Source organism: Lissotriton helveticus, chromosome 6 (assembly GCF_964261635.1).
Source record: "Lissotriton helveticus chromosome 6, aLisHel1.1, whole genome shotgun sequence".
Classification (NCBI taxonomy): Eukaryota; Metazoa; Chordata; class Amphibia; order Caudata; family Salamandridae; genus Lissotriton; species Lissotriton helveticus.
The window spans coordinates 886,368,528-886,396,224 of record NC_136067.1 but is presented as its reverse complement, the minus strand read 5'-3'; the positions used below and the strand labels follow the sequence as shown (position 1 = coordinate 886,396,224).

Below are 27,697 nucleotides of genomic sequence, written 5' to 3'. Positions count from 1 at the left end.
TGAATTCAAGCATTCGAACCATCACTTTTTGTATACTTCAGAGACAGAGGATGGGCATATCCTTAGGGGAAGGTTGAGTTAGATCTGATCAAAGTATCTCATGAAGTTCTTATATCTGCTGGTCTTAGGGCTACAATATAAGTCCTATACCAATACTGATGGTTGTATTTACAGGAAAATGCTAAAATATATGTACAGCAAGTTAATATTTGTCAACAGATAAAACACTCTTTTGCTGTAAAACCAGAGCTTACTCCTCTTGCAATATCTAATGAATCCTTTTGCTGTTGCGTACATGGCCAAAAGGTCCATTGCCATGTGTCACTTGATATAAATATACATTGATCAAAGTACATTTTTGCTCTTGATTTTTTCTGAGTTTGACCACTATACTTCATGTATCACAACATCCATTATTTTCGATGGGAGGGTGCTGCAGTATCAGTGGTTGGCATGTGTAGTGCTGGACTCACTACAAAAGTAGAGTTTAGGAAATTTTTATGGGAACAGGCCAGCCATAACTGCCAAGCTTGGACCTCCTTGGACTGCAAACCAGTATCCTGGGACCGGTTTCAGGGCTCCCCTCATCAGCCAGGATAGCTTGAATTCAGTGGCGCAGTGAGCATGGGAACCACTTCTGGGCTTACCCTTCCCACTTACAGCAACAATGCAAAAGAAACAAATGATGACCAGAATACTGAACAATGCAAACATTCACCCCCAGTCACAAAGATCTGCGTTTTATTCATTGTTCTTTTGCTCACCACGCCACACCAGTTTGGACCCAGCCATATGCAAATCAGTCTTGACCCTGTTCCTTATGGGAACAGTCAAGCACAAACTGCCAAGCAAGGGCCTCCCTGGACCGGAAACAAGCATCCTGGGACTGGTTTTGGGGACTCACCCCTTATCAGACAGGTTAGCTTGAATCATGTGGTGCAGTGAGCATGGGACCCACATCTGGGCATACCCTTCCCACTTAGGGAGACAAATGCAAAAGGAACAAATGATGGACGGAATGCTGAACAAAGCAAACCTTTACCCACACTCACAAAGATTTGGGTTTAATCCATCAATCTTCTGCTCAACACGCCACCCCAGTTTGGCCCCAGCCATACGCAAATCAGTCTGACCCTGTTCCTCATGGGAACAGTCCAGCCCGACCTGCCAAGTGAGGTCCTCCCTGTACCAGAAACAAGCATCCTTGTTTTCTAGCTGAAATAATTAGGTAACTGACCTGCTTTGAACATTCCTATTTTCTCAGAGTAACTACTTTACACCCCAAGACACTCAGTTAAAAGTAATAGGAGGGTGCAGACAGGCAGTGGCTGTGATGGGCTGAAGGTCACCTCACTGCAGGCATCAGATTGATCCCAAGATCCATTTACAAGCTTTTAACTGCAGCAATTTTAATGTTTGCTACTTGAAATGGAATTCCTGTGGCTGCATGCATCAGATTTGCCCTTGGTGGATTCTTGCATAGGTTTTAAAGAATACTCAATCTGATTACATGGCCTTGCAAGAGTGCTGTATTATTTTTTATTACATTGGGAATTGTTAATTTCTGCCACTGCTACTTTCCTTGGAAGTTGTAGCCATTTCTCAGATTCCCTCTATGTATTTGAACCTAGAATCCTGTAATCGACCCTAGAATCCCTGTTACATATGGCTAACTATATGGCTAATTGTGGTGACAATAGTGGACACAGAAAGTATACCTTAAGAAGTTTATATGAGAGACGATTGAATGTATTGCCATCATCACAGGGATGCTGAATCAGCCCTAGGTTAAGTATAATAAAAAAGAAGCCAGGCAAGCCTGCAATGGTCTTGGTCTTCTAAATGTATGCATCCTGGGACATCAGTTGTCAGCATGGATTAGTTGTAAACGTTCAATAGTTACCTAAGTAACCGGTAGAGTGATACAAGGAACCATGACTGATTTAATGAGCCATTTGCAATTTTACTGTACCAGTCATGTGTACTTACACATGCCTTGCTTAATCTTTGGGTATAGCTTATTCGACTAGCAGGATTAATCTGTAGGTGCACCAAGTGGAAGAGGATGAAGTTACATACCCATCCCAGACCAATCTTTACACTCCCTGAGAACTTGAAACACCTGCTGCCTGCAAGAGCTGGGTGGATTAGGCAATAACACTGGCACTGGTAGCTAAACCTGCTCCACCATGATATTTGGGCAGGTGGCATGCAGCCTGAGTTAGACTTAGGAGTTCCAGCCTTCCCTCCTGCATGGATGATAGTGAAACATGACAGAATAGTTGTTCAAAGCTACTGTGATAAATCCCTGATTGCAGTACAGCAATAAAATGGCATATGGGTCTTAGACCACCAGGCAGCATACACAGCTAGTGTAATCAGACCCTATTCAAAGTACTTGGACTGTTGGGAGGGCAGTTGCCAGGCAGCCCAGTATTCACTCTCCTGGGCAATGAGACCCTTGAGAGCCACACCCAGCCACACATGTTAGGTGGTCCCAGACAGGGAAGAAGATATTTGCACAATACAGCTGAGACTGGCAAAGCAGTCCATTCCCAAACAGAGCAATAATGCCCAAACAATCAGAGTATTGTGCTAGTTTGACCATCCTGGAGCAGGCCACCCTGCTCTGGATGTCTTTTTTGCATCCCTGCCTGCAGTCAGGGAAGGCAGGCCTAAGGAACGACCACCTTCCTATACCCTCAGGGCAGGGCTGAAAGCTAACAGATGAATTAGGGCTCTGGGGGCCCTGGACTGGCCAGTGGGGTACTCACACGGCCTGGGGAAAATAACAGATTAAAAAAGGAACTCCCAAACACCTCTCTCTACTAATCCAAGGTAAAGTAAATAGTGTTTCATGTAATATATATACCCCAAGAAACAGAGCCTTGCCTGGGATGGAAAATTCAAATGAGCCCCCACAAGGACTTCCAGAGCTGATCAGCTGTCTGTTTGTATCATTTGTTCCCACTGTTTCAGGACCAGATGGCCCACCTTAACAGTCTAAACATATGGTTACACAATGCATTCCAATGGCAGATGGATGTGACATTCTGCTTGCACTGACTAGGTAGGCTAGGTAAGGAGGGAAAGTATAGGTTGTATGTGTGAATGAATAGGACATTTTTGCCCCAGAGTTGCTCCCAAGTCCTTGCCAGGCTCTGGAATACTGCAATGGGTGCACAGACCACCCCAGGCCTTCTGATGGAGCCCAAGCCCAGGGATCTACTGTGTCAGGCTCAAGCACTGAGCCATGTAGCCCAAGATCAGATGCCCAGGTCCAGCAGGCACAGCCTCACGAAGCTATGACCAGAGCCTGGTTGGAGCTTTCTTCATAGTCAGAGCAAGGGAGCTGCCCTCAGGCCTGCTGAACCCTGCCCTGGGCACTTTGTTATCCCTCAGTTTGGTGACAAGATATTAGTACCACAAGAATTCACCTTGAGTACGATGGACCTCTGAGCGGAATTTGTCAGATCGTTCCACCTCACTGATAAGGTTAACCTGCAAGGGTACTTCGGGACATTACCTGCCATGGAATGTATCCCAGATAAAGGGATTCTATGTCAAGATCAGAGGATTTAGGAATGATCTCTCTCCTATTCCATACATCTGCATTATCTAATCACCACCCTATCTTCTCTGTTGACTACTGATCTAAACAGTATGGTTGTGAGTATTCACAACCTCTCTGAAGGTGTTTTATCTTCAGGCACTGCAAAGCCATATAAAAAAGTGTTCTGGAAAAACTGCCTGAAGTGATGACAAGCACAACAATGATGGACAGAATGTGGATCAATGTCACACATTCACCCCAGTCCAAAGATCTGGGCCCAAATCCATCGTTTTTCCACTCCACACCACCCTGGGTTAGACAATGGCGATATGCAAATCAGCGCTGACCCTGTGCCCCATGGGAACAGTCCAGTCCGTCTGAGCACATTGATCCACATTCTGTCCATCACTGTTGTGTTTGCAATTACCGCTCTAAGTGTACTGGGGATGCTCAGACGTGAGTCCCAGGCACTCCACACCACTGGAGTCAAGCTAGCCGGGCTGATGAGAGGTGTTACCTCGAAACCGGGCCGGTCCTCGGATGCTTGATTCCGTTCTGGGAAGGACATGGCTTTTGTAGTTCGGACTGGACTGTTCCCATGGGGCACAGGGTCAGCGCTGATTTGCATATCGCCATTGTCTAACCCAGGGTGGTGTGGAGTGGAAAAACGATGGATTTGGGCCCAGATCTTTGGACTGGGGTGAATGTGTGACATTGATCCACATTCTGTCCATCACTGTTGTGTTTGCAATTACCGCTCTAAGTGTACTGGGGATGCTCAGACGTGAGTCCCAGGCACTCCACACCACTGGAGTCAAGCTAGCCGGGCTGATGAGAGGTGTTACCTCGAAACCGGGCCGGTCCTCGGATGCTTGATTCCGTTCTGGGAAGGACATGGCTTTTGTAGTTCGGACTGGACTGTTCCCATGGGGCACAGGGTCAGCGCTGATTTGCATATCGCCATTGTCTAACCCAGGGTGGTGTGGAGTGGAAAAACGATGGATTTGGGCCCAGATCTTTGGACTGGGGTGAATGTGTGACATTGATCCACATTCTGTCCATCACTGTTGTGTTTGCAATTACCGCTCTAAGTGTACTGGGGATGCTCAGACGTGAGTCCCAGGCACTCCACACCACTGGAGTCAAGCTAGCCGGGCTGATGAGAGGTGTTACCTCGAAACCGGGCCGGTCCTCGGATGCTTGATTCCGTTCTGGGAAGGACATGGCTTTTGTAGTTCGGACTGGACTGTTCCCATGGGGCACAGGGTCAGCGCTGATTTGCATATCGCCATTGTCTAACCCAGGGTGGTGTGGAGTGGAAAAACGATGGATTTGGGCCCAGATCTTTGGACTGGGGTGAATGTGTGACATTGATCCACATTCTGTCCATCACTGTTGTGTTTGCAATTACCGCTCTAAGTGTACTGGGGATGCTCAGACGTGAGTCCCAGGCACTCCACACCACTGGAGTCAAGCTAGCCGGGCTGATGAGAGGTGTTACCTCGAAACCGGGCCGGTCCTCGGATGCTTGATTCCGTTCTGGGAAGGACATGGCTTTTGTAGTTCGGACTGGACTGTTCCCATGGGGCACAGGGTCAGCGCTGATTTGCATATCGCCATTGTCTAACCCAGGGTGGTGTGGAGTGGAAAAACGATGGATTTGGGCCCAGATCTTTGGACTGGGGTGAATGTGTGACATTGATCCACATTCTGTCCATCACTGTTGTGTTTGCAATTACCGCTCTAAGTGTACTGGGGATGCTCAGACGTGAGTCCCAGGCACTCCACACCACTGGAGTCAAGCTAGCCGGGCTGATGAGAGGTGTTACCTCGAAACCGGGCCGGTCCTCGGATGCTTGATTCCGTTCTGGGAAGGACATGGCTTTTGTAGTTCGGACTGGACTGTTCCCATGGGGCACAGGGTCAGCGCTGATTTGCATATCGCCATTGTCTAACCCAGGGTGGTGTGAAGTGGAAAAACGATGGATTTGGGCCCAGATCTTTGGACTGGGGTGAATGTGTGACATTGATCCACATTCTGTCCATCACTGTTGTGTTTGCAATTACCGCTTGAAGTGATGACAAGAGCAGGACCACCAGTTTCGCTAACTGGCAGAGAGAAATCGGATGTTGCGACAACGTCACACTCAACTCCTTTTTTATCACCTTCAACTTTGCTTCTGGCAACAAAAGAATCTCCTTTTCGAAGTCCACCCGATTTTTTTCCTACATTTATAATGAAACACAATCACTGAAATAGTGCTACAGCCCTCTGAATTTGCTTTACCAACCTCTCTCTCATGTCTCTAGAATATGAAATAATCCAGGTATACCACCATCCTCAGTCACTGGTCTCTGAGGGCTGCCTCAAAGACCTCATCAGCTTGGTAAAATTCTATGGTGCAGAGGACAGACTAAATGCAAGTGACTTGAATCTGAACACCTGCCCTTGCCTTATATACCTTTGGTACGGCTTGTGCTCTTGTGTTCTTGGCATATTGGCCCTTGTCACTTAGGTATCTTTTAAATCTAGTTGCACCATTCGTTCACCCAAAGGAGAATGTCGTTTGGCATATGATCGTCTCCATTTTGAAATGACAGTACAGAATGAATTGGTTGAGCTCCTTCAAATCTATTTTTGGCCAATATCTTGTTCCTCTTCTGCACTGAAAAGATGTTGCTGACAGAACCCTTGAAGTGTAAGTGAGTTGATTCTATAGCCCCCTCCTGATCAGAACCCAACCTTTCTGAAAAAATGTATTGGCAAAGGCGCCTGATCTATATTGAAGATGCATAACATTCTTTTTGAAACTCTCTCACCTGTCTATATCACCCATTCCTCTTACCAAATCCTACTGTTGAATAAAAAGAGACAACCTGCCTTCCTATGTCACCGAGGGAAGGACACTACACTTACTTTGAATTCTCCCTCCCCTTGCTTTGACTCTGCTAATTACAAAGCATTCTCCCCAGTGAGTAATTTGAGCCTATGGTTGCAGAGGAGGCCACCAACACTTAATTTTGTGGACCGGCACTTATTTTTCACAGCACTTGCCTAGCACAAAAGAGGGAAAACCATACAGATCGGAAAGACAGGGGAAGAGTGAAGAACTGTCATAAAGGGAGAAAGCAGGAACCTGCAAGAGTGAAATAAAGGCACAGGGAGTATCTGGTAGTGAATTTAAAGAGGCATCTTGATTTAAGACTACCAGCCTTGATATTCAACATGCCAGTGTTTAATTGAGCTGGCCACGGGCTTCTGAGCAGAGCTTAGGACACCAGGACTGTTGTTTTACAAATCAGGCAATGGTTCTCCCCTTCTTATTTGTGGGAAGAATTTTAGCCTTGACTATCCATACTGCTGGCAGCATTCAGGTCTGTAGAAGGTCCCCTCAGCAGTAAACAACCCCCATATCCACCAGCCCGGGGAGGGAACAGCTTAAAACCAGGGGCCAGGAATGATTGTGCCCTGCCCAAAGAGTCAATGATCTAAACCACTGCCCAATTTCATAAAAACATTAATCCTCAAACTAAGACCCTTGAGAACTGGCCACTTTATCTGAGCTTCCCAGCTTCCCAAGCTTGGGATCAATATTCAAAAACTACCCTTGGTGTCACTCAAAAGAAAACAGATTGCCTTTTGGGCCCAAACAGAAATTGTTTACGGGTCCAATTAATACCCAGAATCTTTCACCTCTTATGTAGAACACAATATACAGTAAAAGGACCCAGGGCATCTAATAATGTCTGAGGAACAAGTCCTACCACTCCTTTTCTAGGGTCCTTCTGATCTTTATATAAAAATTTGACCATTTTTGCATCCAATGCAGGAGTTATAGCCGCTTTCTCAGATATTATTGACTTTGGGCTCTAATTTAGATGTAGCACTCCTGTCCACTGAACTTTTTTATTTTGGACCTAATGTATTCATCAATAAATGGCAGAGCGAGCCCACTCCACTGATGTTTGCTGCTAACCATGTTAGTACCTCCCTGGTTCAAGACAACAATATACAGCTTATCCCCAGTTTTCACCTTTTTCAAAACATTAGTACCACCAGCACCATCAAAGCAATAATTGTCATGGTGATTGTTAGATTTGGGGGTCTCTAGTTGGCACAGGTAGGTACTTGTGACAAATAGCGACCCTTGCTTCTAGTCAGGATAAGGGGATTACACTCCTAAATAACCCCTGCTCACCCCCTTGGTAGCTTGGCACGAGCAGACAGGCTTATCTCAGAGGCAGTATGTAAAGCATTTGTGACCCCATACAGTAACCCAGTGACAACACTACAGATGGACACCACACAAGGTTTTATATCAAAAGTAGGTATACTTTATATAGATTTACCACAATTCCATAAACGACAAAAATACACAATACTGTTACTTTAAGATGGTAGATTTAGCTTATTTCAGTTCAGTTCTTAAGATGCAACACTTTACGTCAATGTACCTTACGATGCCTTGAGCTTCCACGACAAGCAATGTCGCAGCGAGGGAAATGCGGCAAAGTTTAGGTGCAAAGAAATAAAGATGTGACGATCTTCCAGATGTGGCACGCTTCTCGGGGGATGCGAGAAGTTCTCGGTTCGATGCATGGACTGCAGCGGCGACACCCTTGTTCTGCGATGCGACGGCAGCAGCTCCACCTGTGACACTCTTCTCCCACGATGCGTGAAGCTTCCGCACGTTGCGACAACTACAGCGGCGACATCCACAATGCGATGGCAGCAGCTCCGACGGCGGCACGCTTCTCGGGGATGCGAGGCGCTTTTCTTCGATGTGGTGCAGTGCGACAGTTCCAGCGGCGACACCCTCCTTCGGAGTTGCGATGGCAGCCACAGCGATGGCAACACGCTCCGACCTCGTTCCGAGACTCTTCTCTCGATGCGGTGCAATGCGACAGCTACAGCGGCTACACCCTCTTTCGGAGTTTTGACGGCAGCAGCAGTGAGGGCGACACGCTTCCTCTTCGTTGCGGCACGTTTCTCTCGATGCAGTGTAGTGCGACTACTCCATCGGCGAAGTGCAATGGCAGCAGCTGCGACGGCGACACGCTTCAATCTCGATACGTCCCGCTTCCAGCTCCTTGCGACACGCAGTTCCTCAGAAGGCCCAAAACAGAAGCAGGCACTTCCACAAGAACTCTGGGGAGCTGAGGGGTGAAGTCTGTTGTCCCTGAGACTTCAGCAGGAGGCAAACTCTTTTCAAAGCCCTTGGAGATCCTTCACAAGGTGAAAGCAAAGTACACAAAGTTCCTTTCTCTTTCCTTTGGTAGTAAGGCAACCACTGCAGGCCAATCCCCCAAGCAGCACTTCAGCTTGGAATAGTCTCTCCTCAGTTTCTTCAGGTTCCTCTCCTCAGTAAAGTGATCTAATTTCATGGGATCCTGGTCCCAATATTTATACCCCAATATACTTTGTTCTCTGAGCGGAGAGGGGCCTTTGCCCAGTCCAAACCAGTTCTGAAGCACTCTGTTTACCATACTTCCCCTTCCCTTTCACAGTGCAGGGCAGGCACATCAGACGCCCCACAGGAGTGTTGTATTTCTATCTAGGACCCTAATTCGATATTCCTGATCTATGCCCTTATGTGGTTATAATAAATAATATCCTTATAAAGGCATAAGAATCATATCCATATTTAGTCGTAGCCCATGCAGTCCAAATTAAGCAAGGCTACTTCCCCAGACTCCTAGAGAGTACAACGCGTTCTTTAAACAAAGCAAACCTCCAGCAACCTGGGAAATCCCCATGCTTCTGTTTTGATTTGTCCTAGAACTCCATCGAACACTGAAAGAACGGCCAGTTCTTAGTGACATCTTTATTGATGTCTTATGTCCAACCTTACGTCAAACCCGGCACCTTTCAGGTATAAATATACCAACGTTGCCTTAAGCAAACACATGGTGGTTTGGAGCAGAGAGGCTATCTACTTGCCCGAGAGCCCAGCTAATGCGAGAGCCCACGGACGCCGCCCCTCCTTTTTGACGCACTGAGAAAGACGCTGTCTTTTTCTCCAGCTGAGAAAATCCAGCTCCGGTGTTTCCAGCCGCCCTCGCGGGTTGCTGGGATATCGAGTCCTGAGAGAGAGATACCAGACCTCCTGCTTTCTATTACCCAGGTACGGAGCTGACTAAACCCTTAAGAGAATTCTTGACTCAGATTCTTGGCAAAAACCAACTTAACTTAAACTGCTACTTACTTACTCCTTCCCACGTATTAGGCTTAGGTCAGGTACACCGGGTAGGCGTATTTAGAAGCACCAGTTGAGTACGTTAGTCAATTTATTTATGTATGTATATATTTTATCCATTTCAAAGTATCATATGGCTAAGAGACCATATCAATGCTTTTACAGTATTATTTCATAATACTCCTTTTACTGTACGCACTTTACTTCATGTTAAGTATTGCAATTGTGGCAATTCATTTCTCTTGCATGAGAAATAAGACTGCTCAATAAATAACACTTTTTATTGAACACGCCCGTCTCTCTATTTCTCTGCACTCTGGTGAAACTAAGTATGCACGATTGACTGAGTAAAATAGCTGTCTATTGTTTTCACACGACTCTAGAGATACATTCTTATTCTGAGGGAGCAAAATTGTCATGTTTATGGTTGTCAGAAGCTAATCCCTTCTTGTCTATCCAGGGAAGTTAAACTCCTCCTTGTTTATTCGAGAAAGTTTCTAGTGACCTCTGAGCTAGCTGGCAAAACTAATTAAGTCTAATATAGTCAGTAGAGACCTAGTCGACCTCAGTCCTACGTCTACACTGCTGTTTATATTATTCCAATGCGCAGAGCCTATTGGGAATATAGGAACTACACTACAGGAGGTGGGACCAGCATTGTGGAAGGCAAGTACAGTCCTGGAGCACTTTGTTTACAGGACTGCTTCTCTTCTTTCAGTGTGCAGGGTAGAGGCATCAGCTGCTCCCCGGGAGGTGGAGCCAGCATTGTGGAAGGCAGGCACAGCCCTATTCAAGGTTCAGGTGCAACTCCTCCCTCCCATCTAGATGCAGATCTCTCTATTCACCACTGGGCCGACTCATCCTGTATCTTGGAATCCCCCAGCCCTGTCACTCACAAAACCAGACAAAGGAATACACAACCTAGCAGAGGAAGGCGTGAAAGGTTAGACAAGCAAAAACCTACTTTCTATAAGTGGTATTTCCAAACACAGAATGTTAAAACCAACTTCACTAAAATATGTATTTGATCATTTTGAGTTCAGGCATGCTAAACTCGAAGTTCTACCATGTTATCTGAGACAGTTACGATTATAAACATGTAATAATCTAACAGCCCATTCTGGCCCATGGAGAACAGGTAGCCTTGCAATAGTGAAAAACGAAAAATGGCTGTAATTCATCATTAGGACATGCCACAGACATCAGGGATTGTCCTATCTTATACTTACAATGCACCCTGCCCTTGGGCCTACCATAGGGGTGACTGATATGAAGAATAGGGAAGGTTTAGGGAATGGCAAGTGGGTGGACTTGCCCAGTCAGCATGACAGTAGGCACTGCACGCAGGCTCTGCAATAGTAGACCTTAGACACATTTTACAAGGCTGCTTCAGTTGGTGGCACAACCAGTGCTGCAGGCCCACCAGCAGCATTTGGATTTACATGCCCTGTGCACACTTAGTACACAATACTAGGGTCTGACAAGTAAACCAAATAGCCAAACATGGAACCTCTGATTAATACATCAATTTACAATAGGGAGCACTTTCACTGTGGCACTGCACAGCAGTGGTGCAGTGCCCTAAGCCCAGCAAAAGTACATGAGGCAACAGCAAAAATGGAAGGGAGACCCACGCCAATGGTGCCGGGTCCCACAGTAATAATACAAATTCTGTGTACATAAATCATCACATGGCCTCTTACCTGGGCCTCTCGAAATGCCCACTATAGGGTTTTGCAAAATTTATATTGTCATTATTTCCCTGGCACATTTAACTACTACCAAATTTACCTCCCTGATATCCATGAAGGGGAACATAATTTGTCTTCATCATTCTTTTGCCACCATGGCTACACAATTTGTTTTGTGGGGATCTGACCTGCCATGCACAGACATTAACAAAGAGCTTGTAATTGCATTCACCACTGAATTTCCTTTATCAGTGGCCACACCTCTTCATGAATGAAGTTAGAAACTGAATTGTCCAAAACTTCACACAAGTTATTCTTAAAAACATTATCCTTTTCATTAACACTGCAGTCAGCAATTTGAAACAGTAAACTACAGGGAATTAAACCCACACAATTGTTTTTACAAGGTTATATCAAATATATTAAAATAAGTGCAAAAAAAATAGGTTGTGCCTTTAAAATAAATAGCTGAACACTTCTCCAGGCAAGCATCTGCCTTGCAACAAATAATGCAATTTATCTAACTGTGAAATAAATATAGGGAAAATTCCCCAGGAGTCTTGGGCTGCAACAATGGAATTATTCCCATGTGAGCCCCAAAAGCAGGCTAATCTGTCCTTAAACAAACAAACCAGTAACAGCACACATAAACAAAGTTACAATTTCAAAGGCATGCCTTGAAAGCAAGGGTCTAAGTGAAATTGACTCGATACAAAAAATTCACGATCTCACACGGAGCCCTAAATGCAGGCAACTGTGTGAAATTCACTAAAAGAGGTCAAAAGTTACAGTTTAAACACCAAATAATACATATATTTACAGTAAATCACAATCCAATGCTGTGTTTGGCAGTAGCGGCTCATGGAGGGAGTGCTGCGGGGAGGTGGGGCGGGGGAGGAGCAGGGTGGGGGTAGTAAACTACGGAATACTGCAGAACGGAGGTAAGTAAACAAATAAATAAATAAAACCAATGTTGTTGCGCGCGCTGCATCGCAATTGGCAATGCAGCGCGCAATGACTTTTTCAAAATTTCTTTATTTGTTTACTTACCTCTCTTTCGGCCGTATTCCGTAGTTTACTACCCCCCACCCTGATCCTCCCCCGTCCCACACCACTGCCACCCAGCACTCCCTCCACGAGCCGCTACTGCTGTTTGGTATGCACATATCTCTAGCAGTAACAAAAGAAGAAGTGGTATATGGATGACAGAGCAGAATCACACTTTAGAATTTATTAGCAAGAAACAATAGATTTACGGTAGCTATAAAAAATTAAGTTTCATTTAAAAATGACACGTAGAAAAATGTTGGAAGCTCTTGTAGGCTTTCATTCCTATCGTACTTTCACTGTAGGACAGACTAGGCCTTATTTTTCTCTCTTTCTCTTCCCGTTAATAAATTAATGCTGAAGCATGAATAATTTTACCCTAACATGGCTAGATTTGATTTGCCATTGCTGTAAAATGTGCCAAATTTATAAAATGTATTTCTTCTTTCTCAAGCTACATATTCTTGTTGTATCAGCTCAGACTTTAGCTGCCACATGCTCTCACAATGCAGAGGCGAGAAGGGGGCATACTAGGAGGCCTGGATTACACGAGGTATGAAGTTACGGTATGGTACAGAAATTTTGTATGGGGGTTGTTGAGGAGGCCAGTTCTCTGTAGTGACATATGGCAGGGATGCACAAATTCAAGCAGGTAGGGCATGAAGGGGGAAGGTCAGGGTGCCAGTATTATCCCTCGGATGCGGAATGGATGGAGGATAAGCCAGCATGGAGAGGCAGGCTGCTGTCCTGCTATCTTGAGGTTGAAGCGCAGCAGTGCCTGGCGGGTGCAGTGCGCTATGCAGACCGGTGGCAGGAACCAGACCTTGGGCGGCAGCATATCCTTGTTGTTCTGCAGGTGGGTGGGGATCTGCTGAACTGTCTGACAGCTGTTGCCAAGCCTCTTGGCCAACTCGTGCAGGTGGCCCTTCGCCACGGTGCTGTTGAAGAGCAAGCAGAGCGCGATGTTGCCCTGGAAGCAGGCACGGGCCAGTACCACCAGGTAGCCCAACATGCGGTTCCACTGGCCAATGCTCTCCCAGTCGGTGTAGAGGGGCAGCGGAAGCTTCCACTCTAAGTGCCAGCAGTGACTGAGTGAAAAGTGACAGTCAATAGGAGGCAGTGCCACCCACAGCCTGTGATTGGTTAAAACAAATCAACTACTCAGAAAACACCACAAGCAGTGAAGGACAGGCACCAGAACCAATGACAGCCTTGAAAGCGAGGATTGACAGCTGAATTTGCAGGCCATACTGCTCCACAACCTGTGATTATACGTTCCTTTCCAAAATGGACCCTGCATTTCTACAAGTAATGTTGCTGCTTGGTGCAGGCTAATGAGTGTGCATTCTTGACAGCGTTCTCCTGGCAGTATGGTGCTACATTAAATCATTTCAGGCAATCATTTCTTAGCTGTAAACCTGTTAAGATTTGAGTATAGACAATCTCAACTTGCACTTGAACAATAGCATTCCTCTGGATTACTCACAATCCACACGCCCTTCTAAAATTTCACTTTAATAAAGCTGTCTAGCTCTACCACCGAGGCTCCAATGAGAGCACAATTTAGGACTGAAAGGTCTGAGCTGGCAAACTTCGCTCTGCTGGTGGGTGGCAGAGTTTTTGGTACCCCGCCTTGCTCTGCTTGGAGTGAACTTCACCAGCAGAGCGGAGTTTACTCCACACCCCTAGTAAAATCCCATGAACTTATCTAGAAGCTTGCAACTAATAAGCTTCTGTTGTAGAGTAGTTCATTGTTACTCAGTGAAACATTGAATAACTGATAGCCAGGCTGTGATGAAGTTCTGAAGGGAATCGAAGGTGCATGTTGCAAATAGACAACTGTCTCACTAAGACTAACATTTCTTAGAAAGTAGGTTGTTAACTGTTAGAACTGGCTATTTCTGGTAGGCTAAGGCTGACGCCAAAGCCAGGCAGAAACCACCATTCTAGTCAGGGCAAGGGAGTCACACGCCAAGATAACCCCTGCTCACCCCCTTGGTAGCTTGGCACGAGCAGTAAGGCTAAACTCGGAGGCAATGTGTAAAGCATTTGCGCCAGCACACAACAGCAACAACATCCTAGGCACACCACAAAAGGAACTCCGCGCAAGGTTATATGAAAATAACTTTTGTATTGTCAAAATACATCAGATAGAAATCACACATGTACATTGTGCCAACTGGCACGGGCAATATTCACAAGGGATTATTTACAAGACAGGGCCACATGGGTCACTGTCAGACTCAACACATTTAGAAATAGCACTTTGTAGATCATAGGAAATATGATATAAAATCACTGTAACACAAATTAGCAAGTATAGCACAAAATAACAGTTATAAATCACATCCAGTAACTACTGGGAACAGGTAAGTACCACCTACGCAACCCTAACCACCTTAGGAGAATGTCACGCAGGGGACCCGGACCTCACTAGGACCACCTGTACTAAAAAGAACAACCACTTAAGAATAAAATACATTTAGGGGTAGAAGCAAGAACACATTACACATGATGCATCAAAAACACATTCAGTGGTGTAGGGAAAAAGGTAAACACATGATGCATAAAACATTCAGAGGTGTAAGGAAAAGGGTAAACACATGATGCATCAACCAACACATTCAGAGGTGTAAAATCAAGGAAGACACATGATGCATTAAAAACATTCAGAGGTGCCAGGAAAGAAAACACAACTCAATAGTGCAAAGACACATGATGCCTAAACATTCAGAGGTGCAAGGAAAAACCACGCAATTGCGCAAAACTCACATAAGCCACTACCTGTGGCAGTCCCTAGGCCAACTGGCCTTGTTGGGGCTAGGACGCCCTGTGTCTCAATGTCAGGGGCCTAAACGGTGCAGGTGCCCACTACTTGCTGGGCACCTGTGGACAATCCCAAGCGCCTAAACGGTGCAACTGCCCACTAATTGCTGGGCAGCTGGGAGTTAACAAAAACTGCGACAGGGGCTCTCACTAGCCCCTCTGGGCAAAACTGCGTCAATCGTTGGAGCCACACAGGCTCTGGGCATACCACATGCCCCAAACGTTGGAGCCTTGCAGGGCTCAAAACAAATGCCACGGAGCCTCTCTGGGCTCTAAACTGCAAATGCCCCCAGAGCCTCTTCCAGGGTCTCAGTGAGTAAAAAAATGCCCATGAGCCTCTCACAACACATCTGGCGCCTTGAGCCTCTCTGGGCTCGGAGAGCAACTGCTGGGCCTTGGAGCACCCTGGCTCCTAAAACCAATATGGCCTCGTCGTTGGGAGTCCCACTCGGGGGACTCAAAGTCACCACATGCCCCCGGAGCCTCGCAGGCTCCCAAGATCCAAATGTGCCCCCCCCCCTTCGGTGGAGCGGCCCCCTATCAGGCGGGGGCCGCTCAAGAACTAATGCGGGCGCGCTCCCCGCACCCCCCAGGACTCTCCCTGGGCTCCTCTTGGTGCTCTCTCCTCCCCCGCCTTCCTCCCCGGCAGCGTCACTAACCAGCTGCCTCTCCGGGGCGGGGGTTCGCACCACGCTTCACCCGGTCCCCCATCTCGGGACCGGGACTTCGGAAGGGGGAGCCCTCGTGCCTCCAGGCTCATTCTTCTTCTCTCGGGGCTCCCTCTCGGTCACGGGAGCCCCGCAGCAGCCGCCCCCATCTTCCTCTCCTCAGCCGGCCGGACTGGCCAATCAGAGCGCAGCAGCAGGCGGGACTTACTCCGAGAACCGGAAGTCCCGCCCCACATCAGGCACTACGGTGCCTAACTTCCTGGTCGCGGCGCGACGGCCGCGGCGGTGATTAAAAGTGGTAAAACGAGGGGTAGGCACCCTCGGTTGGCAAAATAAGAATAGAAACGGGGTGAGCACCCGTTAGGCAATTACATAAATAGGGTGGCACCCATGAATAAAAATATTTCAATTAAGGTGGCGGGTGGGCACCGGCACTCGTACATAAAGCGCTAAAGGCCAATCCACGGCGCTCCTAGCGCTAGAACAGCAACCAAAGCGCTTCCAGGCGCTTTAGGCTATAATAAGCCCTGGCAAAAGCAAGACAAAGTTCTCTGAAAGGAAATGCAGCTTCTCCATGCTACCAAAGGTCCCCGAGATTCCAAGGGGCAAATCAGCCCAGGCAAGGCAGAGGGGTCCCCCAGAAGTCCTCCAGGCATCCAGGAAAGTCCATCAGATATCCAGGGGCTGGGCAGGGCCCAGGGATTCCCCTGGGCCCAAGCAGCAGCACGCCCCTGGCAAGATTCAAGTCAGAAACAAGAACATTTTGAAAGGGGACACAGCCCCTTCTTATACAGAGAAAAGTCTTTGAAGTCTTTGTGCAAGCAGTGTGAGAACCAGCTAGAACTGGTTATAGGGAACTCTCTTCAGTGTCAGGGACAGAGGTGACAGTCGCCCAGCAGGGAGGTGGAGCCAGAATTGTGATCAGGCAGGCACAGCCCTTCACTATCAGGTGCTATCTCCTCCCACTTCCCTGGCAGCAGATGCTGCCTTTCATCCACGGGCTGACTCAGACAACCTCCTGGGGGCTCTGCAGCCCCTGTCATCCTCAAACCAGACAGTCAATCCACAAGCAGGCCCAGGCACTCCTGGGCCAGGCTCACCAGCCAATCACACGCCAGCCACAGACTACACAAATATGCCAACTTCTAAAAGTGGCACTTCTAGACTAGACACAATCATGCCGCACACACCATTACGCAGCATTCAGTCTCACGAGTTCTCACATATCAAACTCGACCCTGCACTCCCCACACATCAGGAACTACCATGGGCATACATATTCCCCATTCATTCCTATGGGAGGGCAGGTCACTCACCACACATACACAGAGAGCTCACGCACTTTACACTGTACCACAGGGAAAAAGCGCGCAAAGGCTAGGAAAAAGCAAAAAGTCTCGGGGTGAACCTGCCAAAAGGGCCGGGTCCAACACAACCCCCTTCCAGCCAAAACGCAGGGTAGACCAATCACTCCACTGATGGGCTTCCTTGCTTTGGGCGACAAAACACGGACACGGACCCGCACGGCAGGGACACCTTCCGGTTCTACGCCACTCTGAACCCACCTGGTTACCTCCAAACCAGAACTCTCTGACCCAACTAGGGTACCCCACTGGTACTCTCTAGTCATCCACAGCCAGGACCAGGCCCTAGGCCATCCAAATATCCCAGGTCCTGTCCAAACCACAGAGTGGGGGGCAGTAACCCCTGGCACACAATAGCCACTCTCCACTCTCCCTCTCAGGGTAGCTACAACTACCACTGATCCTTCAACCTAGGGACCACACCCTCAGGCTGACCAGAGGTCACGGGCAAGAATGCCCCACCCTACCTCTACTTCTGGGTTTCCACACCCTCACAGGGAAGCACTCACCAGAACACAACTCTGACACCAGATCAGGACCTCACTCCATCACTGGTCTACCACCTGGAAACTATTTTACTTCTGAGGCACAAAGCACACAGCACAGTTCCTCTTCAAGCAGGTTGGGGGACACAGCACACAGCAAAGTCCCCTTTCAAGCAGGTGGGGGGACACAGCACACAGCAAAGTCCCCTTTCCTCTACCTTAGTGGAAACAACAAACTGCAGGTGAGCCCCAGATCACACAGCAAGGGCAGCCCCCTCAGTCTCTTCAGCTGATCCACTTTGGTAGAGATTCCTCTTGACCTGGAAGCTTCCTAATCTCCCAACCTAGGATCTAAACCCTCAGGTTGCACCGGGGTCAGAAGTAAGGACACCGTCCCTCTGCACCCCCTTCTAGAGTTCTGCACCCTCCCACCTTGGAGCGGTACCCCTGAAAGCCAAACACCAGGACCGCCGGAGTTCTGGTTACAGACACTCCCCGTCCTCTAGACACAGGAAGATCCTCCTCAAATGACTTGTAAGTACAGCCTAGGCCCCTGACCTGGCGCTCCCTTAGGGAACCCTCCAGGCCCTGAGATAGGGTTTCGGGCCAACGTGGGGCACACCGTCCCACACTCACTCCGCCTCCACTGAGACAGGACGTGAGCCCCTACACCCCTACCATCCTAATGGGACCTAGCTGGGCTACACATGAACCTCTTCACCTACACAGGATCATCAGATACACAAGCCACTATTTTTAGAATCACTCCCTAATGCCTCTGCAAGACATCTAACACACCGCCAGACATCCACCTTCTTGTCCAGTGCCTCTGCAGGACCTCCTGCACACCACCAGAGGTACACCTCACGTGCAAGCTCCTTAAAAAAAAACTCACACCAACTCCTCCAGTTCAAGACACCACTCATCCACACACTCCCCCTCCAGACTGGTGAGACAGTTCCTCACTGCCCCTGACTCTCAACCTGTCACCCTCTTACTGAGCACCAGGCACCATACTCTGGGAACTGGGAATCTGACTTCACGCACTGGACACATTTAAGCTGCCACCACTGGATCCTACCATACTGGGGAATCCAGACACACACACTACACTCAGGGGATAACCACCCTCCCGAGCAAGCCATTTCTCCTCCACACCCCCTCTCTTCCATCTACCCACACAGGGACAGGAACAGGATTGGCCACTGGACCCAGCAAGGGATTCCTAATCTATGGGAACATCCCCCTCTACTGGCGTCCCGCCCTGTCATTTTCTCTCATCTGCCACTAAACATAAAGCGCAGATACACCATCTGAAAATGACACTCTTGAGGAAAAAAAAAATCAACAACAATAATCCCAAACATGTGACTATCTGAAAAATGCAGAGTTTTGTAATGTAGCCAGTTGTCGCTGTGGCACTGCGCAAACACAAGTCCAAATCCGCACCGCTGACCAACAACGTTAGAACTGGCTATTTCTGGTAGGCTAAGGCTGACGCCAAAGCCAGGCAGAAACCACCATTCTAGTCAGGGCAAGGGAGTCACACGCCAAGATAACCGCTGCTCACCCCCTTGGTAGCTTGGCACGAGCAGTAAGGCTAAACTCGGAGGCAATGTGTAAAGCATTTGCGCCAGCACACAACAGCAACAACATCCTAGGCACACCACAAAAGGAACTCCACACAAGGTTATATGAAAATAACTTTTGTATTGTCAAAACACATCAGATAGAAATCACACATGTACATTGTGCCAACTGGCACGGGCAATATTCATGAGGGATTATTTACAAGACAGGGCCACATGGGTCACTGTCAGACTCAACACATTTAGAAATAGCACTTTGTAGATCATAGGAAATAGGATATAAAATCACTGTAACACAAATTAGCAAGTATAGCACAAAATAACAGTTATAAATCACATCCAGTAACTACTGGGAACAGGTAAGTACCACCTACGCAACCCTAACCACCTTAGGAGAATGTCACGCAGGGGACCCGGACCTCACTAGGACCACCTGTACTAAAAAGAACAACCACCTAAGAATAAAATACATTTAGGGGTAGAAGCAAGAACACATTACACATGATGCATCAAAAACACATTCAGCGGTGTAGGGAAAAAGGTAAACACATGATGCATAAAACATTCAGAGGTGTAAGGAAAAGGGTAAACACATGATGCATCAACAAACACATTCAGAGGTGTAAAATCAAGGAAGACACATGATGCATTAAAAACATTCAGAGGTGCCAGGAAAGAAAACACAACTCAATAGCGCAAAGACACATGATGCCTTAACATTCAGAGGTGCAAGGAAAAACCACACAATTGCGCAAAACTCACATAAGCCACTACCTGTGGCAGTCCCTAGGCCAACTGGCCTTGTTGGGGCTAGGACGCCCTGTGTCTCAATGCCAGGGGCCTAAACGGTGCAGGTGCCCACTACTTGCTGGGCACCTGTGGACAATCCCAAGCGCCTAAACGGTGCAGCTGCCCACTAATTGCTGGGCAGCTGGGAGATAACAAAAACTGCGACAGGGGCTCTCACTAGCCCCTCTGGGCAAAACTGCGCCCAATCGTTGGAGCCACACAGGCTCTGGGCATATCACATGCCCCAAACGTTGGAGCCTTGCAGGGCTCAAAACAAATGCCACGGAGCCTCTCTGGGCTCTAAACTGCAAATGCCCCCAGAGCCTCTCTCAGGCTCTCAGTGAGTAAAAAAATGCCCATGAGCCTCTCTCAACACATCTGGCGCCTTGAGCCTCTCTGGGCTCGGAGAGCAACTGCTGGGCCTTGGAGCACCCTGGCTCCTAAAACCAATATGGCCCCGTCGTTGGGAGTCCCACTTGGGGGACTCAAAGTCACCACATGCCCCCGGAGCCTCGCAGGCTCCCAAGATCCAAATGTGGCCCCTTCGGTGGAGCGGCCCCCTATCAGGCGGGGGCCGCTCAAGAACTAATGCGGGCGCGCTCCCGGCACTCCCCAGGACTCTCCCTGGGCTCCTCTTGGTGCTCTCTCCTCCCCCGCCTTTCTCCCCGGCAGCGTCACTCACCAGCTGCCTCTCCGGGCGGGGGTTCGCACCACGCTTCACCCGGTCCCCCATCTCGGGACCGGGACTTCGGAAGGGGGAGCCCTCGTGGCTCCAGGCTCATTCTTCTTCTCTCGGGGCTCCCTCTCGGTCACGGGAGCCCCGCAGCGGCCGCCGCCATCTTCCTCTCCTCAGCCGGCCGGACTGGCCAATCAGAGCGTGGCAGCAGGCGGGACTTCCTCCGAGAACCGGAAGTCCCGCCCCACATCAGGCACTACAGTGCCTGACTTCCTGGTCGCGGCGCGAGGGCCCCGGCGGTGATTAAAAGTGGCAAAACGAGGTGTGGGCACCCTCGGTTGGCAAAATAAGAATAGAAACAGGGTGAGCACCCGTTAGGCAATTACATAAATGGGGTGGCACCCATGAATAAAAATAAATAAATAAAGGTGCCGGGTGGGCACCGGCACTCGTACATAAAGCGGTAAAGGCCAATCCACAGCACTCCTAGCGCTAGAACAGCAACCAAAGCGCTTCAAGGCGCTTTAGGCTATAATAAGCCCTGGCAAAAGCAAGACAAAGTTCTCTGAAAGGAAATGCAGCTTCTCCATGCTGCCAAAGGTCCCCGAGATTCCAAGGGGCAAAGCAAAGTCCCCCCAATCAGCCCAGGCAAGGCAGAGGGGTCCCCAAGAAGTCCTCCAGGCATCCAGGAAAGTCCATCAGATATCCAGGGGCTGGGCAGGGCCCAGGGATTCCCCTGGGCCCAAGCAGCAGCACGCCCCTGGCAAGATTCAAGTCAGAAACAAGAACATTTTGGAAGGGGACGCAACTCCTTCTTATACAGAGAAAAGTCTTTGAAGTCTTTGTGCAAGCAGTGTGAGAACCAGCTAGAACTGGTTATAGGGAACTCTCTTCAGTGTCAGGGACAGAGTTGACAGTCGCCCAGCGGGGAGGTGGAGCCAGCATTGTGGTCAGGCAGGCACAGCCCTTCACTATCAGGTGCTATCTCCTCCCACTTCCCTGGCAGCAGATGCTGCCTTTCAGCTATGCGAAAACAGAAAACAAGGGAAACCCTACTCACAAGGAACCAGGGTGAAGTGTTTATCCAAAAAAACAACGGTTCCTGTGGAATATCACTCAATAATTCTACGATAAAGAGGGTACTTAATACCTATCCAACTATTAGAGAGAGGGTGGCAAAGAGAAAAGACACAACTGAATCAGTCTCGAACCATTCTTTTATATGTTTCAATTGAAAAAATCAATAATGCTTTAGACTACAACATATACTACAATATATATAAACAGTGCAATGTGTCCCCAGTGGTTTGTGAAGTAACCAAAACAACGTGTGTACATTTAAGTGAGCTATACAGGTTACAATAGTGACTATTTACAGAAAGGAGACATGACTCCAAAAAATATTTAAATCAGTCATAAAACAGTTGCTACACAATCATAAGCACTGTATGAGTCTCATTCGCCTCCAGTACGTCGACGGCGTTTCAACCCTTAGAGTGAGGGTCTCATCAGGACAGGGAGTGAGGGACGTCTTAGAATGGGCTAATGAATACGTAACCCATGCGTGTAGAAGTAAAATAAATTTACTTACAGTGAACCCAGGGCGCTTTAACCACTCCCCAGGACTCTCCCTGGGCTCCTCTTGGTGCTCTCTAGTAGCGATCCAGCAAGTGGTTAAAGCGCCCAGGGATCCCCTGGCCATTTCGCGCTGAGACGGCATCGTCCGTTGTCAAAAAACAAACTACGGAAGCTAGCAATTGTGCTAGTGGACAACACGCTCAGAACCTTGACTGATTTTGCTAATGGGCGTTACCTCCCCCTGTTGAGACAGAGATATCACAACTACCAAGTGTCTAAGACAGTGTGCCCGGCTGTGTTCACTGTAAGTAAATTTATTTTACTTCTACACGCATGGGTTACGTATTCATTAGCCCATTCTAAGACGTCCCTCACTCCCTGTCCTGATGAGACCCTCACTCTAAGGGTTGAAACGCCGTCGACGTACTGGAGGCGAATGAGACTCATACAGTGCTTATGATTGTGTAGCAACTGTTTTATGACTGATTTAAATATTTTTTGGAGTCATGTCTCCTTTCTGTAAATAGTCACTATTGTAACCTGTATAGCTCACTTAAATGTACACACGTTGTTTTGGTTACTTCACAAACCACTGGGGACACATTGCACTGTTTATATATATTGTATTATATGTTGTAGTCTAAAGCATTATTGATTTTTTCAATTGAAACATATAAAAGAATGGTTCGAGACTGATTCAGTTGTGTCTTTTCTCTTTGCCACCCTCTCTCTAATAGTTGGATAGGTATTAAGTACCCTCTTTATCGTAGAATTATTGAGTGATATTCCACAGGAACCGTTGTTTTTTTGGATAAGCCTTTCATCTATGGGCTGACTCATACAACCTCCTGGGGGCTCTGCAGCCCCTGTCATCCTCAAACCAGACAGTCAATCCACAATCAGGCCCAGGCACTCCTGGGCCAGGCTCACCAGCCAATCACACGCCAGCCACAGACTACACAAATATGCCAACTTCTAAAAGTGGCACTTCTAGACTAGACACAATCATGCCACATACACCATTACGCAGCATTCAGTCTCACGAGTTCTCACATATCAAACTCGACCCTGCACTCCCCACACATCAGGAACTACCATGGGCATACATATTGCCCATTCATTCCTATGGGAGGGCAGGTCACTCACCACACATACACAGAGAGCTCACGCACTTTACACTGTACCACAGGGAAAAAGTGCGCAAAGGCCTAAAATCACCAACACCAGGTTCTAGAAACAGGCTAGGAAAAAGCAAAAAGTCTCGGGGTGAACCTGCCAAAAGGGCCGGGTCCAACATTAACCTATTGGTATGAAGGAAGAAGCAGCACACCATCAGATGATGTCCTTCTATTGGTTCAAGATGATTTAACGAAGAACTGTATTGATGCAAGTGTTTTCGTATTTTATATTAGTGTGTGTTTCTTGTTAGAGTTAGGAATTCTATGGACTATTTCCTTGGGACTTCTTGGGATTTATTCTGAAACTCTTTAATAGAGTTTGGTCTATTCTCTACTTGCCCTTAAGGGGGCAGCTACTGTTGCACCTGCTGATCTTAGGACACTCAGCTGAGATTCCCTGAACAACCCTTTATGGGGAGTTTGACAATTGATGCTTCATTTATCTCCCTCTTTTCAGAAACTCTTTATAGGTTCAACCTGACTCTCTGAATCTGATTAATTTAGAATAGGCACGTATTGCCTTAAGGAACACTATGTTTTAGTTTTCTAATGATTGCCACTAACTAATATTTTCTTGATATTTCTGTAAATGAATTTATCGGACTTACTCATTTGAATAAAAAGTACAAAAGAATACTAATCTCTTAATAAACAATAAAGGTTTTCTAACCAATCCTAAAACTCTCATCATTGACTGAACCTGTAAATGATGTTGATGATGCTTATTGAAATGTTTTGATTAATGCTCCATTCTAAAATGGTGGCAAAGAACCATCGCCCTGAAGAAAGACTATAGTGCAGAGTTAGAGGCCATCATTGTAAGTTACTACTTGAACTGAGTACTGGGGCATCGATAATCTATTGATTACCACGCTGTCATGGACTGCTGCTATTTATTGGTTGGGACGTACTTTGTTCGTGTCAATAACTTCCTGAGCAGGAAAGCAGAATTATGGCAGTTGTAGATTAAGTGCTGTACAAAATAAAGCAAGAAGAAAATTATTTTGTCAAATTACTCATAATCATTTTTTTTTGTTTCCTTGCCCAGATATGAATGTATGCCTGAAATGCCCGGATCTGCAGTGGTCAAATAACGGAAGCGCCAGGTGTGAAGATCGAACACATCAATTTTTTGGATGGACTAACCCATTTGCCATTGTGTTGACATGTTTTTCAGCTATTGGTTTCGTCATTGTGCTAGCAGCAGTAGCCATCTTTTTAAAGAATCTAAACACACCCGCTGTTAAAGCGGCAGGTGGCATCTATTCTTGCATAATGGGCGTAACACTCCTTTTTAGCTTCTTAAGCACAGCTTTTTTTATAGGTGAACCTAGTGACACTACTTGTCAAATAAGGCAGACTATGTACGGTATCAGTTTTACACTCTGTGTATCATTTGTTCTGCTGAAATCTTTGAGAATTCTTATTGCATTTGAAGTGAGCAAAAGAGGAAAACATGGCTTGAAAGTCACTTACCAACCAGCACTGTTCATTATTATTGTAACAAGCATTCAGATCATGATTTGCCTAATTTGGCTGTTGGTGAAACCCCCATCACTGACCTTCATCTACTCCATACCGCAGATTGTTTTACTACAGTGTAGTGAAGGTTCATACGTGCCCTTTGGATTTATGCTGGGATACATTGGTGTCCTTGCATTCATTTGCTTTGCTCTAGCTTTCAAAGGGAGAAAGTTGCCTGAGAAGTACAACGAAGCTCGATTAATCACATTCAGCATGCTCATATATCTCTTTGTTTGGGTCTCCTTTATTCCTGTTTATGTCACGACAGTTGGGGTATATTTTCCTGCAGTCCAGGTGGTCGCCATTTTGGCTTCAAACTATGGAATAGTATGCTGCCACCTCTTGCCTGCCTGCTATATTATAGTTTTTGAGAGCAAAAGCAACACAAGGCAAAGTTATCAACAGCACCTCGTCAGACATATCAAAGCCAAAAGATCTGTGTTTTCGGTCAGTAAATTTGTTAATGATCAAGAAGTCTCTTCCTCAAATGGAGTGGGTTGTCAAACTAACTTTCCATTGTGGCACAAACATATGAGTGGAGTCAACTGTCTAATGAGAAAAAGACACAAAAGCCTTTAAAAGGTTTTGCAAATGCTATTTAGTATTTAACATCAATTGCTTGCACATTTTACCCACATATTTCTCAGTTTGTTTGAACGTAAGAATATTATAAAAATATATTTACAATGCCTCACCTTCTGAGAGGTGTTGTGAGTGAAATAACTAGTGGGCATGGTTAACTAAAGTAGTGGAGCTGAGAAGATAGGCTGTCTGTTTTTAAGATTTGCATGCTGTGCCTTAGCTGATGTTTTTCCATCTTCATAAATTGATTTCTCCGTTCTGGACGGCATTTGTACTAATTCTAGAATGTCCCTATGAGGCAAACCTTACTTTGCTTGACGAAATGTCACTTTAAGGGACATTAAGGTTCAATTAAAATAATAAGCTCACATCGTATGGTTAGGGACCTTCTTTCCCCAAAAACATGCTATTTCCTTCTCCTCTGTGCCTTGGTCTTGACTCACAACTGATGGTCCTCCATTCCTTTCTTTCTCCCAGTTTTCCCCCTAATGATGGTTGTGAATCTGACTTTGGCCTTCTAATTAACTTATATACATTATTAAGTTGACCAAAAAACATTCTTTCACAAACGAGTTCTCTTAACCACCTGGGCATCAGCAATAATTTACACAACAGGATAAATCAATGTGTCTGTTTTTAATTACTGAGGTTTGTGGCTGACATAATCCAGATCAAATTCAGATCTGTTAATAAACAACAGTAGCTGCAATGTATTGTGTACACTACTTAAAGCATAACTGTGATGGTCGTCAGATTAACCTATTTAAACTCCTAACAGTGTATTATGCAGTGAAGCAGTTGAGGAGACAACGTTTATAATGCTGGCAATACCACGCAGGTTCCTAACAATGCAGTCGTTACAACGACTGCATTGTATCCATGTGTGCCTTTACATTGGAAGACGTTTCAACGGCTACCTCTAGGTGGTGTGCAACACCAGGGAATATGTTGGTTTTTAAATCCAACACCTTCCCTGATGGTGAGCTTACTGAAGTAGGAATAGTAATTTATACTATTCCTAAATCTAGCCGGCCACCTAGCACAAGTCGTTGATACGACTTGCAATGTAATGCCATGCGTGGTAACAACGCGGTCATTGTAACAACCGCGCTGTTACCTACCGCGTGGTAAAAGCACGCATAGTAACGTCATACATTCACGCAGTTGTCATACTGAAGACTGACATTGGCTCTCACTGGTTCCCGCCATTTGTACACTGATAGTCAAATACTATGTCAAAGTTTACACATGCCATTTTTAAGGGAACCATTTGGGCCCAGATGTAGGTAAAAAATATTTACCGATTCTTAATTACCGAATTTTACCGATTCGGTAATTAAGAATCGGTAAATATGAAGGGTGGACATGTAGGTCCATCCAGATGTGTATTTTACCGAATCGGTAAAAATCGGTATTTACCGAATCGGTAAATACCGACCGGTAATGCTCCATTCATTCCTATGGGCTTTGAAGCCCATAGGAATGAATGGGGCATTACCGGTCGGTATTTACCGAACGGTAAATTTACCGATTCTGCCCCCTACATCTCAAAATCCTTTTACCGGTCGGTAACGTCCGAATTCGGCCGTTACCGACCGGTAAAACCCTACCTACATCTGGCCCTTGGTCACTTGTGATTACCTAGCCATTGATGCATCAATTTATTAACACAGTCCACCAGTAGGTGGACAGCAGACAATTCTACCTGAATCTAAATGTTTAACAGAACTGAGTATCACAACATTGCCTAAAATCAGAACAGATATCGGTGTATTTTGCTTTCCCTTGCCCGTCCTAAGTGTAGAACAGACCTATATCACTCAAAGCAAAGGGGACAAGCAAACAGTGCCCCAACCTGCAACACTGCTTGTACCCCCAAATGGTGATTAAACAATTTTTATTAGGTTTTATCAACTTTACACATCAGCAGTTGTAGCAGGATTAGAACAA

General features: G+C 46.7%; 1 protein-coding gene across 1 annotated transcript in view; it reads left to right on the top strand.

Annotated features, from left to right (window-relative positions):
* Positions 1-26,439, top strand: part of LOC144763161 (G-protein coupled receptor family C group 6 member A-like) — a 297,057-nt gene extending 270,618 nt beyond the window's left edge. Inside the window, exon 6 of the mRNA XM_078648489.1 lies at positions 24,690-26,439. Coding sequence (XP_078504615.1) covers positions 24,690-25,744 — 1,055 coding nt within the window. The 3' untranslated portion in view covers positions 25,745-26,439. The remainder of the gene's footprint in view (positions 1-24,689) is intronic.
* Positions 26,440-27,697: the final 1,258 nt, after the last annotated feature.